At 39.5% G+C, this 18,428-nt stretch overlaps 1 protein-coding gene across 1 annotated transcript in view; it reads left to right on the top strand.

The window, feature by feature from the left end:
- Positions 1-18,428, top strand: part of LOC141437829 (oxysterol-binding protein-related protein 1-like) — a 37,306-nt gene that overhangs the window by 5,556 nt on the left and 13,322 nt on the right. Inside the window, exons 6-9 of the mRNA XM_074101353.1 lie at positions 1,567-1,782; positions 2,237-2,357; positions 8,834-8,973; positions 15,633-15,743. Coding sequence (XP_073957454.1) covers positions 1,567-1,782; positions 2,237-2,357; positions 8,834-8,973; positions 15,633-15,743 — 588 coding nt within the window. The remainder of the gene's footprint in view (positions 1-1,566; positions 1,783-2,236; positions 2,358-8,833; positions 8,974-15,632; positions 15,744-18,428) is intronic.

Below are 18,428 nucleotides of genomic sequence, written 5' to 3'. Positions count from 1 at the left end.
TTTGTGCCGCCGTTTTGATGTAAGAAACATGCAGTCTATACATAGATGTCGATAGTGGTAGGTGACTTCTAAATCGCTACACTCTTGACAAAGTGGTTGTTGTCATTTCTTGATATCCCTTAATTTTTAATTTAATTTAATTTTTTGCGGTAGCGGCAATAGAAATACACATACTCGTAACGTGTAAATTTCAGCTCTCTATTTATTATGGTTCTTGAGATGCAGCTCTGTGACAGACAGGACAGACAGCAAAGCACCAGTAAGAGGGTTCCATTTGTCACCCTTCGAGCACTAACCCCTAAAAGCTGAATTTGAATTTGTTGAAAGGAAAAGCAAAAGGAAACAGTAACCGATAAGTGACATTGAAATATAGAAATAGAAATAGAAATATTTATTTGCTGTTCGCACAAAACATAATAAAAAAAAAATACATTAAAGAAAGAAAGAAAAAACAACAATATGCGAAATCGCGAAGCGGTCCCAGCTCAGCATAGTGTTGGCCGTGTAGGCCAACGCTGGTCTTCCGCTTTGACCGCTTGGCGACTTCACGGAAGGAGACAAAATTTCCTAAAAAATAACAAACAAAAAGCAATAAAATCAAGATACAAAACTAATTACATACGAATAAAAAAAATAAAATAAACAAAAACAAAACACACAATGGAACTAAAATAACAAAACATTAACACTAACCACTTACAATTTGCATTGGCATAGACCACCGACGTCGATATGACACACATTGCATGCGCTGTTCGATGATTTATGGCACCTTCGGCAGCGACTTTTTGACATTAGTATAGTTCATGTTTAATATCTAGAAGGTCCTACTGTACTGGGTTGGTGCTCATGGTTTCTCTACGGGATCGAATCAGAAATAAGATACGTAAAAGAACGAGGGTCACCGACATAGCCAAACAAATTGACTCATTGAAATTTGAAGTGGCAATGGGAAGGCCATATAGCACAGAGTACAGATGGCCGTAGGGGCCAAAATGCTCTCGAATGGAGACCGCGCGGCAAGCGCAGCGTAAGACGTCCACCAACAAGATGGACGGATGACCAGGTTAAAGCCGCGGGTTCACGGTGGATGCATGCCGCTTCAAACCGAAGCAACTGGAGGTCTACGGGGAGGCCTCCCCGTAGTGAGTTGATGAGTCTGATATAGTGGTTATTACTCTCCAGGTCAGCTAGCAATAGACATGGCGAAAGACCAAGAGATGCGGGACGTCCTCAGCGTGAGACCGGTTCAGCGGCTGCAGAGAACCGCTGCCAGATTCGAGGGGCCGCTCCTGAAGAGGTCCCGCTTCCTTGGCTGGAGACCAGTCTGGGTGAGATGCTTTGCGGAACGCTATTAATTTGATTTACATTATAAAAGTTCCAACAACGTCAGCAATCAATTAAACCGAGGAAAAAGCGAGTTACATGATAACGGTTTGGAAATTTAACCGGTATCCGAGCCTTGTGCGTCACTGCACACATAGCACTGTTTATAAGATTTTTATTATATCTAAGGCAAATAAAACAATGTAATTCCATTAAACCATAGATCCTTGATCCTCCCAGGCGGTGTTGCAGCGCGGAGTCCTCCTGTACTATGGGTCCCGCGCGGAAGCCGCCCAAGAGGGGGGTCGCTGGCGCGCCAGGAAGTACCTCGACGGGGCCACGCTCACCGCGCCTGACTCTGAACCGGCGCTACTGGTGGCTGCCTTCAGCGACGGCGAACAGCACCGGCTGTGTCTGCCGCGACAACCTGACAGGGATACTGCTGCTGCCAGGCAGGTTTGTGACAGCGCCAGGGGTCCCCAAAACATACCTTCGAAGTCGATTTGCGACCCGTGATGACCAACAAGAGGAGAGGGAGCGAAAGAGAGAAAAAAAAGAGAGAGTGAGAGGGAGGGGTGCTACACTGACCGCCCCCGATGACTACAGCGATGGAGACCATCACCGGCTGTGCCTGCCGCGACAAACAAAGAGGGATACTTACTGCCGCCAGCCAGGTCTGTGGTCCTTTGGCAGGGGTAAACAAAAGGTACCGTCGAAGTGTAGGGAGTTTTAGGAATGAGTTAGGGAGTGGGGGCGAAGGGAAGGGAGAGGGCGAAGGAGAAGGGAGGGAGAGGGAGACGAAAAAGAAGAACGAGAGGGAAATGGAGAGGGGAGGGAGGGGAGAAATAGAAAGTAATAGGTATTATAAATAGTTTATTATGTGATGTTCAATAAAGAGTCATTGTTGCAGTCATGGATAACAGCGTTCAACGAGCACATCGCATACTCGGGCCATTACTTATGGGCCGGCGCCTCCCCGGACACGGCCAAGGAGGCCACTGAAGACATGGAGGACGAATGCAAGCCGCTAGGTACGTTAACCAATAGTTGTCTTCAGATTAAAAACTTTATTAGCAGGGCTCGGGAAGGGTGAGCTGTTCTTATGTCATCTCATCACTGTCATGTGTGGATAATATGGATACACCCTGAAAATAAATAAAAAAAAATCTTCATCGGATTATGATTTAACTAAAATGACACATTAACAATACCATAGTATAGTAAAAGAGGAGAAGTAAGTTCACTACAAACAAAAGTACATCGCGCGTCTTAAATGTGTGCGCGCCGGTTGGCGCCGGTACGCACGCACCCGCCGCACGCACACTGATAATTTAAGGGGGATTAAGTTTTCTGTAGTCAAGGCTGCGCTGCCGACGCTGCCGTCGGTGCTGTACGTTTTGATTTTAGCTCGCTCGTCTTGCGCGATGATCACCTTTTACGTTCGCGTTCTCGTACTTACGTATTTTTTTGTATTACGTATAGTTGTAAATTAGTAGTATATAAGTGTAGTGCAATAGTTTCGTACAGAGACAAATTAAAAAATAATAGATACCTACCTTTCTATAAACAATGTAGTTATAGACGTTATAGTATTATGTGTAGACTAGCTTTTGCCCGCGGCTTCGCTCGTGTTAAATTTGGAGTAACATACATTCACTTTCTGCGATCCTTTTTTTGTGTTTTGATTAATTTTTGGAGGATTATATGGAAATACAAATACAGACAGTTTTTTTTTAGACAGATGGTGCAAATTTTGTAATACAAAAATCGACCATCATACGTAATTAACTATGATTCTTACCAACTTTGAAACCCTGCTTCGCTGATTCAGGGTTTGAATTTTAGAAAACGAAGTACATTCTACACGTTTCTTTTGCCCGCGACTTCATACACGATATAGGATTACATCCCGAGAAATTGTAAAGTTCCCGCGGGACATGAATTACTGTTAAGATCTATTTTAATATTCTTGATTGTCGATTAGAGACACATTGTAGCTTTCTTTTATTGAAATAATTTTGAAAATCTGCCTCAAAATTGAAACTTATTTTTATTGTGCGGAAAGTTTGTAATTTTTTTTTAAAGTAAAAAGTCTAATGTCAATCTGGGATAGTGTATCTTTCTATTGATAAAAGAATTATTTAAATCATCTTAATAGTTTCAGAGATGACCCCCAACAAACAAAGAAACAAACAAAGTTGAGATATTTTCCTATTCTTTCTATTTCTCTAATCTTTTCCCTAGTGCACCTCTGCATTACTTTAGGTCCATCTATGCCAAATTTCACACCGTAGCATGATTAACGGTTGTGTTGCTCTGAAGATGAGCTCTGGTTGAGTTCGAAACGCGTCAGTGTAAAGTGGTAGTGGTGATAGATGGATTTGTGTGATTTGTGTGTTCTTACAGTGTGGAGGTGGTGGAGGAACTGCATGAACATACATTGCATGGGCACAAAAGTAGCTATCATAAAGATCGCGGGTGGGCAAAGTAATTGTGTTAGCTCGTTGAACGTACATGTAAAATTTTGTATCTATGCTATGAGCCCTTGAGGAGTTCCGTCATCAGCAGACGACCCTGGCTGCAGCATCAGGCGGTGTATATCATATAAACGCATTGTCATTGAAATTTAACAATCATGTAAAGTCTTTTGCGTGTGCCATTAACTTTTGAGGAGTTCCCTTCTACGGAGACGATCCTCGCCAGGATGAGCAGGATGTCACTGCTAAATAATTGTTACCAGATTTACATCAGGTTGCCAAATCTCCAGTCCCCAGTTTTATTGATTTAGCGTATGCGTTTTCTGATTCAGTTGGTAAGTATATAAAATCTTCTTTATTCGTTTTATCCCGTGGGATATTCGGAAAATCTTTGAAACAGTTTTTACCTACCTGCATGCCAAATTTGAAGTTTCTAATATTTATAATTACGGAGTTAGGGCCACTTTGAAGCGAAAATATAAATCCCATTTTATTCCCTATCCCGTAGGAATTTTGATAAATCCTGAAAATTGTTTTTAGCTGTTAGTATTACCTACTTGCTCGCCAAATTCGAAGTCTCTAATAATTATAGTAACGGTAAAAGGGTCAATAATTGAAAGTGAAAATACAAATCCCATTTATGCACTATCCCGTGGGAATTTCGAGAAATCCTGAAAACCGTTTTTAGCTGTTAGTATTACCTACTTGCATGCCAAATTTGAAGTTTCTAATAATTATAGTTACGCAAATAGGGCCATTTTGAAGTGAAAATATAAATTCCATTTTATTCCCTATCCCGTGGGAATTTTGATAAATCCTGAAAATAGTTTTTAGCTGTTAGTATTACTTACTTTTTTACCAAATTTGAAGTATCTAATAATTATAGTTATGGAAATAGGGTCATTAATTAAAAGTGAAAATATAAATCCCATTTATTCTCTATCCCGTGGGAATTTCGTAAAATCCTGAAAAAAGTTTTTAGCTGTTAGTATTACCTACGTGCATGCCAAATTTGAAGTTTATAATAATTATAGTTACTGAAATAAGGTCATTTCAAAGTGAAAATATAAATCCCATTTATTCCCTATCCCGTGGGAATTTCGAAAAATCCTTTCTTAGTGCGCGTCTACACCTATTAAGGAACATATATTCCAAATTTCAAGTTTCTAGACCCAGCGGTTTGGGCTGTGCGTTGATCTATAAGTCAGTCAGTCAGTCAGTTTCTTCTTTTATATATATAGACTAGCTTTTGCCCGCGACTTCGTCCGCGTGTACTTTAGTTATCAGGGCATATGTTTTAATTAACTCCCGTTATAATTGTGACATTTGTATCTGTGTGCATAGCGAAGTACTGCCGTAAACGATAGGTAACAGTTTACTAAAGTACTTCGCTATAAACACCATTTTTTACCAGTTTTGAAGCTAGTTTATGAAAAGTTTTATGCAAAGCACGAGAGTAAATTAATTATCTCGTGTGCTTCCGGCGAGAACCGAATCTTACTCTAGAACCCGAATTATATATTAAAAATTGCACTGTACATAATAGTTTGTAAATTAGTTGATAATCACACAAAAATTACGCTTATATTAATTATATTATTGATTTTATTATGCACAATCCAATGAGTAAATTTTAAGTTAGGTACCTACTGCATAATTATTTGCAGATTTATTTCACATATCATTTTAAATATCAATTTAATTTCCACATTTTAGTTGTACATTTTGTATGAAAAACCCCCCCCTATTGAATTTGCCAACACCATACGGATCATTTTAAATTGTAACCAGCTATATTTTAAGTCTAAAAATAAGGAAGTATCATAGAAACTCCCCCCTAATAAATCGAAAGCTACTTCTTCTTTCTTTATCTTTGCCTACGCAGATCATTTTTATTTTTAATCAGGACCCTGTAAGTATACCAATTTTCATAAGTCCAGAAATGAGAAAATTTTCTATACAAACTTTACCCCCCATTTAACCCTTTTAGGGGGATTTTTTTCCATTTCACCTAGACAGATAATTTGTCATTGTAATCGAGAACTTTTACACCTATTTTGATACTTCTAAGTCCAGAAATGAGAAAATTTCCATACAAACTTTACCCCTCCATTTTACCCCTTTAGGGGGAATTTTATCCATTTCATTTAGACAGATAAGTTTTAATTGTAATCGAGAACTTATACACGTATTTTCATACTTCTAAGTCCAGAAATGAGAAAATTCCATATAAACTTCACCCTCCCACCATTTTACCCCTTTAGGGGAGAATTTTATATCCATTTCACCTAGATAGATCATTTTTAATTGTTATTGAGAACTTATATACCTATTTTCATACTTCTAAATCCAAAAAGGAGAAAATTTTCATACAAACTTTATCCCCCCATTTTACCCCTTTAGGGGGGAATTTTATCCATTTCACTTACACAGATAATTTTTAATTGTAATCGAGAACTTATGCACTTATTTTCATACTTCTTGGTCCAGAAATGAGAAAAATTCCATACAAACTTTACCCCCCCATTTCACCCTTTTAGGGGGGAATTTTATCCATTTCATCTAGATAGATAATTTTTAATTGTAATCGAGAACCTATACACCTATTTTCATACTTCTAAGTCCAGAAATGAGAAAATTCCATAAAAACTTCACCCCCCTATTTCACCCCCTTAGGGGATGAATTTCTAAAAATCCTTTCTTAGTGCTCATTTACATCATAAAAAGAACCTCTGTACCAAATTTCAAGTTTCTAGGCTCAGCGGTTTGGGCTGTGCGTTGATCTATAAGTCAGTCAGTTTCTTCTTTTATATATATACTAGCTTTTGCCCGCGGCTTCGCTCGCGTTAAATTTGGGATAACAATTAACATACATTTACTTTCTGCGATCCTTTTTTTCGTGTTTTGATTGATTTTTGGAGGATTACATGGAAATACAAATACAGTACAAATACAGTAATATGTAAGAATTTTTTAAATCAGCCCCGAAATTGAATTAATTTATTTCTATCCCGCGGGAACTTTGTATTATACCGCATAAAAAGTAACCTATATCAATCAAGGATAGTGTAGCTTACTAACGGTGAAAGAATTTTTAAAATCAGCTTCGAATTGGATTAATTTATTTCTATCCCGCGGGAATTTTGCATTATCCCGGATAAAAAGTAACCTATATCAATCAAGGATAGTGTAGCTTACTAACGGTGAAGGAATTTTTAAAATCAACTCAATAGTTTCAGAGATTTGACTACAAACAAAGAAAGAAACAAAGTTGAGATATTTTTCTATTCCATGGGATTTTCTAAAAATCTTTCCCTAGTGCACCTCTGTATTACTTTAGGTCCATCTATGCCAATTTCATGTCTCTAGCACCAGTAGTTTTGGCTATGCGTTGTCTGTCAGTCAGCCAGTCATGGTACTGTTCAGGTAGAGTTAGGTATACAATTATAAATAAATCAACCCTGAAGTTGAATTCACTTTTTGCTATCCCGCGGGAGTTTTACGTTTTCCCGGAGAAAAGTAGCGTATGCCAATCAGGGATAATGTAGCTCCCAATTGGTAAAATATCTTTTTAAATCAACCCCAATGATGAATTTACTTAAGTATTTCGATCTTGCGGGAATTTTGCATTATTCTGTAGAAAAGCAGCCTATGTCAATCAGAGATACTGCAGATTACTATTAGTGAAAGAATTTTTAAAATCAGCTCCGAATTTGGATTGTCTTACTTACTTCTATGTACCTATCCTGCGGGAATTTTGCATTTTCCCAAAGAAGAGTAATCTATACCAATCAGCAATTTTAGTGTAGCTTTATATTAGTGGAAGATTTTTAAAATCAGCTCTGAAGTTGAATTCAGTTTTTTCTATCCCATGGGAATTTTGGATTTTCCGAAAAAAAAGTGGCCTATGTCAATCGAGGATAGTCATATCATATTAAAGAATTTTTGAAAGCAGTGCCAAAGTTGAATTTACTTATTTCTATCCCGCGGGAATTTTTCATTTTCACGGAAAAACGTATCCTATATCAATCAGGAATACTGTAGCTTACTTTTGTTGAAAGAACTTTTAAAATCAGACCCGAAGTTGAATTCACTTATTTCTATCCCGCGGGAATTTTGCATTTTCCCGAAGAAGAGTAGTCTAAACTAATGAGGAATAGTGTAGCTTTCTATTGATGTACGAATATTTAAAATTATCCCCGAAGTTGCATTCAGTTTTTTCTATCCCATGGGAATTTTGTAATTTCCCGAAGAAAAAGTAGCCTTTGTCATTTGGGGATAGTCATATCACATAATATGTAAGTTTTTTTTAAATCAGCTCCGTAATTGAATTAATTTATTTCTAACCCGCGGGAATTTTGCATTACCCGGATAAAAAGTAACCTATGTCAATCAAGGATAGTGGAGCTTACTAACGGTGAAAGAATTTTTAAAATCGGCTCAATAGTTTCAGAGATTCGACTACAAACAAAGAAGCGAAAAAAGTTTAGATATTTCCCTATCCCGTGGGAATTTCGGAAAATCCTTTCTTAGTGCGCGTCTACATCTACTAAGGAACATATATTCCAAATTTCAAGTTTCTAGCCCCAGTGGTTTGGGCTGTGCGTTGATCTATAAGTCAGTCAGTCAGTCAGTCAGTCAGTTTCTTCTTTTATATATATAGATAGATAAACATGAGTAGTATGTACACAGTCGCCATTTATAAATAATATTTTTAAATTTAGTATAGTAATAGCAATATAGCGGCATAGAATCTTGTTTGTCTAGACACATACATAAAGACAATTTGAAATTAACTTTCGTACTAAAATTATTTGCCTTTAAAGTTATTACCTACGTAATTATACTAAAATAGACATCGACAACCCTAAGCGTCCGCGCTGGAGTAGGCAGTGAAGTCTCCTAAAGGGCCGTAGTTTACTTACTTCTCTTTTACTATAACAATACGTTGCAAAACGAGTACTGACCAAGCTGTTTAAATTATTCCAAAGTTTATATGTGATGTGATGCTGATGGTGGTGTCTTCACAGGCTCCATGCAAGACGCACTAACCTCAGCCACGAACAGCCTCGCGCTGTTGGACACTCAACTCCGCGAGTGCGGCGCTATAGTCGCCGCTCTCGACAAGTCTGTCAACGTCGGTAACTCGCTCCACCACTCTGCTTACATGGTAACTACTACCATCCCAGCCTATATACGTCCCACTGGGCACAGGCCTCCTCTCTGAACAAGATGGCTTGGGCCATAGTTCCCACAAGCGGGCCCAGTGCGGATTGGGAACTTCACACGCACCGTTGAATTGCTTCGCTCGCGGTGTTTTCCTTCACCGCAAAGCTCGTGGTAAATTACATGGTAACTACTATCAATATCATTCTTGTTAACTGTACAGAACAAACTGAATCATGTGCCAAGGTGTTTTAGTAATAAATTTCACTATGATTTTCTTGGCAAAAGAATGGGATGTTAAATATGACATTATGCTTCGTTTTTGTTAGCATTAGAAAGAAGGTCAAATAAAGAAGGTCCGTCATATTGACGTGTCTTTATGTTCGCGCACTAAAACCTTTTTAGGCCATACACAGTGCAGGGGTGCTCTCTGGCACAGGACTTGTCAGTCTGGCTCAAGTCTTGTCATTGACATAAGTTTTTCATCCGCCCATGTGTTGTATTCGTTATAAACCGCATCGCGAAAATAAGAAGATTTCCTCGACCCCCGCATCACAAGACCCCCGCATCACATCATCGGCCGGAGCCCTAACCAGGTGAGTGCTTCTGCACTGTTGGAAATTCCATTTGGCATAGCGCGCTCTCGGTCTTCCGCAACCCATAAAAATTGGCTATTTACACGCCATACCATAATTCTTGGTCCTATCGAACAACCGGATTGCTTCCCGGAACGAAATTATTCACCCGCTTCGCCTGTGACATAGCGTAATTTTTGGCTCTCACAATAGGCATAATTTTCAACCGCCATTTCTGTCATAATTTCTTCTGACATCTCATATAATTTTTGAAACTAAAATTTATATTTTCGCGTTACATAATCATGGCGAAATCACCTTTAGAATCAAAATTATCCATATTGAAAACCAAAGAGGAACGAATTTTACGCCGTTTCTCACATTTGTTGGATCTGTCGAAAAATGTCTCTACGTTCGATTCCCGCAGTAACGAGAATTTCATGGCAGAATCCGAGACGATCGATGATTTTCGAGTAAATTTCGAAAAAATATTAGACGAAATAAATGTTATTTCAATGTCCCTTGATCCTAAACATGAGCCAGATTATGAGACTCTGGATACATTTGAGGACTTATACGCCCGCATTAAGCGCACTCGTGCTAATATTTCTAAAATAACCGCCCCGCAAACGAGTTCGCCGTCTGCACCCGCGCCGCAAGTTAAAGGTCCAAATATTAAACTCCCGCCTATCGACCTTCCCTCCTTTGATGGTAGGACTGAAAACTGGCCCATATTCTATGAGTCGTTTAAATCAAATATTCACAATAACGACCAGCTTACTGACTCGCAACGCGTACAGTACCTCATGGGCAAATTGACCCATAGCGCTTTAAATATAACCGCAGGTTTGGTACCCACAGGAGAGACTTATTCTATTATTTGGGATAGTCTAGTAAATAAATACCAAGATAAACGCGCCTTGGGTACATACTACCTTAATAACATCTTGGACATTAAACCAAGTTCGAATTCGCCCAGCAGTCTTAACAGTTTCATTGAAAGATATTCCGCGACTGTGGCCGCTCTAAAACAATTGGACATTCCTGATCTCTCAGATTTCTTTTTCCTGCAGTGTGCTTTGCGAAAAACTGACCAACAGACTTTACAAAGTTTTGAAATGTCTGTGCGTGACGTAACTATTCCTTCGTACGAGCAATATGTCACATTTATGCAGAGTCAAGTGAAAATTCTAGAACGGTCAGGCAATAATCCTTCAATGAATACTCCGCGAACCGCTTATAAACCCGCTGCCAATACACCGGCTCAACCCGCGCGTACTACTTACAAAGCGTTTGTAGCTAGCAACGATGTTCCTTCTTCCAGCTCCGCAAATAACAAAACCTGTGTATTGTGCAATAATAATGATCACGTACAGTTATATAATTGTTCCAAATTCAAAAATATGGTTTCACCACAAGCTAGATTCGACTTTATTAAAAACAACCGTGGCTGTGTAAACTGTTTAAGCATGTCACATACTCTAGGTACTCAATTGCAGCTCACGTAGCACTTGTAAGTATTGTCAAAAACGCCACCATACGTTGTTACACTTTGGCAATAACAATAATAATTCTCAACCGGAAAAGTCTTTACCCGCAAAAGCGTATGTTAAATCTACACAGTTGTATACAAACGGCTCGTCTTCGTCTGCCGCGCATGCGCCGTCCGCCTCGTCTAGCGCAGCGCGCCCGCGCGCGGAGCCTGCCGCGCCGCTCTCGCGCGAGCCAGCAGCTGATGCTGCGAACGTAAGCCACGGCCTCGTACCGCACGCAGCCGCTTGCTCATGTACTCATCCGCCGCCTGACAGTAATCAAATCACGTCGCCGTCACATAACGTACCGACTACACTGCCGGTATATAACCCCGCAAACGCTTCAGTTTCTCTGAAAGTAGAGTCAAAACCGAATTCGACTATACTTCTGTCAACCGCTCAAGTTTACGCTAAACAAAACAATAGCGATAATAAAATGATTATTAGATGCCTCGTTGATAGTGGATCTCAAAATAATTTAATAACACTCGATTGCTGTAAGTCACTAAATTTACCCATTATACCGCTAACTAATTCCTATATAAAAGGTGTTGGTTTAACTTCAAGACCAATTCACGGATATGTTTACTTTAATATTGAATCCCGCATATATCCAAATAATAAATACTACATACACGCTTTAGTGGTAGATTGTATAACCGACCAATTGCCCTCGCATTTTATTGAATATAATGAACATGACATGGCTTACCTTAATAATATACCGCTCGCAGACCTCACATGGAACATTCCAGGCTGCATTGATGTAGTGCTCGGTGTCCAGTTATTCCCGTATATTTATTTGGGGAATAGGGTAGATTCCGGCTCTTGTGCTCCTCCCGCTTTTTTAACCGCCTTCGGTTATGTTCTAATGGGTGACTATCCTTGTAAGTCTGACCCTAGTAACGCTTTTTCTTTCACCGCTCACGTGCTCAATGACCTCGAGTCGAGCCTAAATCAATTTTGGGAATTAGAAGAAATCCCATTCAAACGTCATTTAAGTCCAGAAGAGACTAAATGTGAAAATTTATACACAACGTCTGTGTCCCGCAATGAGGAAGGTAGATACACTGTGGCCTTACCTTTCTGTAAAGATTCTTCAGAACTGGGGAATTCTCGTTCTGTTGCTCACCGTCGTCTGCTTTACTTGGAGAAGAAGTTCAAGCAAATGCCTACTCTTCGCGATTCCTATAATAAAGTCATCTCCGAATATATGCATAATGGTTATCTAACCGAAATACCAGAGTCTGAACTTACTGATGATGGTTACTATATCCCTCATCATGCTGTCATCCGTCCGGAAAAAGTAACGTCTCCTGTTAGGGTCGTTCTCGATGCCAGTGCTAAGACTCATTCAGGTATGTCACTTAATGACATATTGCACACTGGTCCTAATCTACAGGCTGATTTATTTTTGCTTTTACTGAACTTTCGTTTATTTCCAGTAGCTATGACGTCTGATATTAAACAAATGTATATGCAAATTTGTTTGCCTCCGCATGACTTCAAATTTGTCAAAATATTATTTCGCTTTTCTGAAAGCGAACCCATCCGCAGCTTCCAATTCACCCGCGTCCCTTTCGGACTTAAGTCGAGCCCTTTTATGGCTATGCGTACTGTCAAACAGTTATGCTCAGACGAAAGTCACCGCTTTCCTGATGCTGCAAGAGTGGCAAGCTCTCAGCTTTACATGGATGATCTAGTCCATTCATGTATTAATGATGAAACCGCAATGCGTTTATCGCAAGAATTAATCGCGCTATTCAAGTCTGGCGCATTTGACTTAGTCAAATGGTCAAGTAATTCGTCTGCACTATTAGATAGTCTTCCCGACTCACACCGTGCTTCTGTCAATTTTAACGACAAGCAAAATATTGCAAAGGTGTTAGGGTTGTCATGGGAACCCACAAGTGACACTTTCTTTATAACTACGTCTCCGCCTGCTGGTGGGAAGTGCACCAAGCGAATAATTCTATCCACTGTAGCTCGCTTGTTTGATGTTCTTGGCTTAGTAGCTCCCGTTGTATTATACGCCAAATTATTAATTAAAGAACTTTGGCTTTGCAAGATCGACTGGGACAACAAACCCCCTGAGCATATAATCAAATGCTACTCTATGCTAGTGCAAGAATTTCCGATGCTGTCAACATTAAAAATTCCGCGTCACATTGGCGTTTCTGCTGACTGTACGGTCAACATTGTCGGATTTTCAGATGCCAGTCTCAATGGCTATGGATGTGTCATTTACTTGCATGTTACAGACCCAGCCGGTTATGTCACTGTGAGGCTACTCTGCTCAAAGTCAAAAGTGTCTCCCGCAAAAATAACTACACTTGCTCGTTTAGAGCTATGTGCCGCTCTCTTAATGTCCAAATTGATCAAAACTGTTCAGGATACATACTTTACTCGTATTCCGATTGCAGGGATATATGCTTTCACAGACTCAACAATTGCTCTTTCATGGATTAAATCATCTCCTCATAGATGGTCCATTTTTGTTAGCAATCGTGTTGCTCAATGTCAAGAAAATATTGCATCACAAAACTTTTATCACGTTGCCGGAGTTGACAACCCTAGTGATTGTTTGTCTCGCGGTATGCTACCATCACAATTAATATCTCATGATTTGTGGTGGAACGGACCTTCTTGGTTACGAAGCCCGCCTACTGCATGGCCTATTCAAAAATTCTGTCCCACAGAATTTGATAAGTTGCCTGAATGCAAAACTAATACTTTAACCGCATTTGTTCAAGCTCAATAGTACAGCACAAATCAGCTCAACTTAAGATTAAAATAAATTACTCCCATATTTCTTAATACTTACCTTTTAATTTGCTGCAAATATTAATTATTAAATATACCGCTCTTAAAACCGCTCCTTTTCTTAAATCGCTTTATTAACCGCTTTATTTGGTGTTATTTTACTTTGGTAAAGCCACCGCTCGCAATTATAATTTATTTTTCCGCATCTCTATACAGCGTGTATACTCAATGACGCTACCGCTAAGTGCCATATCTTCGGATCAGCACGTAGAAATTTAATTCCCGCGCATTTTTTTAATGTTTACACCGCTCCAGTTTTTACCCGCTACTGACTTGTCTAATGAGTGCCGAAATCTTCACAACAGGAAGAAGTTGCTCGACAGCATTGTCCAATCATATTGGAAAAAATGGCGCACTGAATACCTGCACACGTTGCAAGTCAGAAATAAATGGTATACCCAAGACCATCCCATCAAAGTAGGGACGGTTGTGTTAATGGGTGATGACAATGTTCCCCCGCTTCACTGGCCCTTGGGTGTTGTGACAGATGTCTATCCAGGGTCTGATAACGTGGTTCGTGTAGCCATGATAAGAACTGCTAAAGGATCATTTAAGCGTCCTGTCGTAAAATTGTATCCTCTACCTTCACAGTAGATTAGAACATTTCATTTTCCTACTTCACCGCACCGCACCGCATCATACCTCACCGCACCTCATACTCATTGAAATTCTCCGCATTTCAAGGCCGGGAGCATGTTCGCGCACTAAAACCTTTTTAGGCCATACACAGTGCAGGGGTGCTCTCTGGCACAGGACTTGTCAGTCTGGCTCAAGTCTTGTCATTGACATAAGTTTTTCATCCGCCCATGTGTTGTATTCGTTATAAACCGCATCGCGAAAATAAGAAGATTTCCTCGACCCCCGCATCACAAGACCCCCGCATCACATCATCGGCCGGAGCCCTAACCAGGTGAGTGCTTCTGCACTGTTGGAAATTCCATTTGGCATAGCGCGCTCTCGGTCTTCCGCAACCCATAAAAATTGGCTATTTACACGCCATACCACTTTATATTGAAAAACACTTTTGAAAAATAAATCACATCAAATTATGAACTAAAATAATTTCTTTGCTCACCCGCGACCTTCCGCGACCGAAGAAATTCTTTTAGTTCATTGATATGGACCTCCGCAAAGTAACGCCTGATTCAATAAATTATTCACAGCAAATTGTGTAATAATTAGCAAGACTATATGATTGTTTATATTATTTTGGTATCATAGGTAGGGTTGCCAACTATGTATACTGTTAAAAACAGTAGGTATTATACTGTTTTCAGCATCACAACATTGCCTAACACTAGCACACACTAAGTCAGTACCTGCAGCATATAAAAAAAACAGTGGTCACAATAGTGGTGGTTCAGAACGAATCTGCCAATGTTAATTTAATAAAAATTTATTTATTTATCTTAATTTTAGTTTTGATTCTGACGAGGCCTGTGAGGCTTTTAAAAATGAAACTAAATTTATAACTTGTGCGAGAAGCACCCAAAAATTTGTCTTTAAAACATGAAAAGAAGAAAATACTGTTCATTTGTGTAAAATACTGTTTATTTCCCTTCTCAGACGTAAGTATACTTTATCTTGTAAAAAAAAGTTGGCAACCCTAATCATAAGTAATATTAACTGTATTTAAAAAACGCTTTTCAATAAATAAAAATTCTCTCTTCTGAATAAACTTTCAGGTTCAGTTTGCACCTTGTATAAGATCTGAATGTGATTCTTCCTTTTAGCGTTTCCAACACGCGTGCGGCACGGGCGCGGAGGCGCTTAACTCCCTCCGGCACTGCGCGGCGCTCGTCGCGCAGGCGCGGGATGCGGACAGCGCGAGGCTGAACAGAGAGGTGCGTGACACATTTAAGCTCGTTTGCCATCCAGTCGAATAAAAAAAAAACATACTCCCGACTCTAGCTGCTGCCGTCCTTTTTAAAATAAAGTTGTGTTAAATACTTGTGATGTATAGATATCATTTAATAATATTGTAAATCAGTTTAAAAAAATATACCTCGTTGAGTTTCTTGCCGGATTCTTCTCAACAGAGGTTTTTCGGAACCGGTGGTAGTTTTTTTTGACATTCATAGTGCTTGTTATAGCCTAAATTGAATACAGATATTTTGACTTCAAACAACTGTCACTGTCAGGTGGTAGGACTTTGTGCAAGGTCCGCCCGGATTGCTACCACCATCTTGCTCGCTAATCCTGCCGTGAAGCAGCAGTGCTTGCACTGTTGTGATTCGGCGTGCAGATTAAGACAGCCGATGAAATTACTGGCACTTGAGGTATCTAATCTTAGGCCTCTAGGTCGGCAACGCTTCTGCAATACCCCTGGTGTTGCAGATGTTTATGGGCGGTGCTGGTCTCTTACCATCAGGAGACCCACTTGCTCGTTTGCCATCCAGTCGAATAAAAAAAAACATTCAGGGCCCTATAATACGAAGTGGAAAATTTAAACTTCGCATTTTGAAGTCCCGCTGACGCTTATATTACTTAACACGTTGACTGCGGTACAAGTCAATTTTGACTCGTATTAGACTTTCGCTTAGTGCGGCGTTAGAAAATTGGTTATCTCCGTCTGGTGCGGGAACAATTTGACATTGAAATCCATTTGGCTAGAAAGAGTCAAGTATACATTTATGTGTCTTTCTTTAAGTTCTACTCGATAGGAATAATAAAACTTTACAAGACAAATTTGGCTAGTATCGCACTAGATTGAAAAAATATTCAAGCAGTGCGGTGCTGGCTAAAAGAGTCTCGTAAGCTACCACCTTGTATCGCACCACGGGAACAAGTCAGCGTAGGCTAGTGCAGGGAATAATGCTCTCTTGTGTTTCTTTTATCGCCCGGTAATAGATTGTTATAAGTTGTGAATGCACCTAGAAACAGATCATAAAAAAATACACAAAAGGTGTTTGAAAGTTGTGTACAGATGTAACAAATAATTAAGAAAAACAATTAAAATTCGAGAAACTATTAAAAAATCAAGAAGAATACATACCTACTGCCCAGAGCGTGAACAATCGATATGTTTAGAATTCGAAGCAAAAGTTCTCGCTTAATTTTAATGTTCAATAGTTTAATCATCGATATCGACGTTTAGCTTTTTACATTTCCCCTCTCTACCTAATCATCGATATGAGAGCCTTAGCCTTATCCCCATGGTGCCCCATGGATGGTAGTCAGTATCGTATTGTCAGTTAAATGTCCTATAATTCCTAAACCAAAGTTAGTAGCTTGTGGCGAAAGTAATTTAAGGTAAATTGATTAGTAAACTTGCTATTACAATCAGTAAATTAGCAATTTGTAAAATCATTAAAGATATATTGGGTAAAATTTAAACCTCTATCCACAAGACAATATGGTCTCGTACCGCACTGGTGAGGAATTATGTTACAAGTCCAAAATGGTATGTATAGCACCAAGCGTAAGTTATAGAAATGAAGCCTCGCATTCAACGTGTTAAGACTAGAGTGAGAGAGACGGTACAATACGTACTTCGATTTTCGAATTTCGTAGTAGCCCCTGGACACATTTCCATTGAAATGTTTTGTAACCATTTAAATTTTTGACCCTTGAAAAGTCCCTACTAAAGTAGAATGATCGATGGAATCCCAAGCAGAGGGAGGGTTCGAGCCCGGGCTAGCACGTCTGAATTTTTCGAAATTTATATTCATGAGCATGATGGTGTGTGTGAAGTTGCCAATCCGCACTGGGCCCGCATGGGAGCTACAGCCCAAACCCTCTCATTCTGAGGGGAGGGCTCTGCCATAAGATACACTGAAATTTGTACCATGTTGTGAAACGCATAAGATTCATTATAATTGAAAACCCATGTTGTTTATAAATCGCTTCCACCTTTGTTACAAGCTTTTATTTAGTTTCACCTGTCCCGTCGTCTGTCTGTATGTCTGTAATCAAATCTTTCAAATTAAATTCGACCAACTTCCAGATGTTGGATTCAAAGTCAAAGTCAAAATATCTTTATTCAATTTAGGCTATAACAAGCACTTATGAATGTCAAAAAATCTACCACCGGTTCGGAAAAACTTCTGTTGAGAAGAATCCGGCAAGAAATTCAACGAGGTATATTTTTTTAAACAGATTTACAATATTATTAAATGATATGTATACATCACAAGTATTTAACACAACTTTATTTTTAATACAGCAGGTTCGCTATTTGAAGGGATCGCTAATGCGGATCGGAATTATTTCCAAATATCCCTGTCCATGATATAATCATTAACTTTATATATTTTTTTTATTTTTTTTATTAGCCTATTTTTGTGTCCCACTGCTGGGCAAAGGCCTCTCCCCTCTTGCTCCACTCCTGCCTATCAAAGGCGAGCTCCCGCCATCCCACAATATGGGCATCTAAGTCGTCCCTCCATCTCCTCTTCGGTCTGCCTCTATTACGGTATCCGTCACTAGGGACCCATTCCGTAACAATTTTGGCCCAACGATCTGGGTTCATTCGACAGATATGTCCAGCCCAGTCCCACTTCAACTTGGCCATCTTAACGCCCACGTCA

The sequence above is a fragment of the Choristoneura fumiferana genome, chromosome 18, assembly GCF_025370935.1.
Source record: "Choristoneura fumiferana chromosome 18, NRCan_CFum_1, whole genome shotgun sequence".
NCBI classification, from domain to species: domain Eukaryota; kingdom Metazoa; phylum Arthropoda; class Insecta; order Lepidoptera; family Tortricidae; genus Choristoneura; species Choristoneura fumiferana.
Note: the sequence above shows the minus strand (reverse complement) of the source record. Positions and strands in the feature narration are given on the sequence as shown.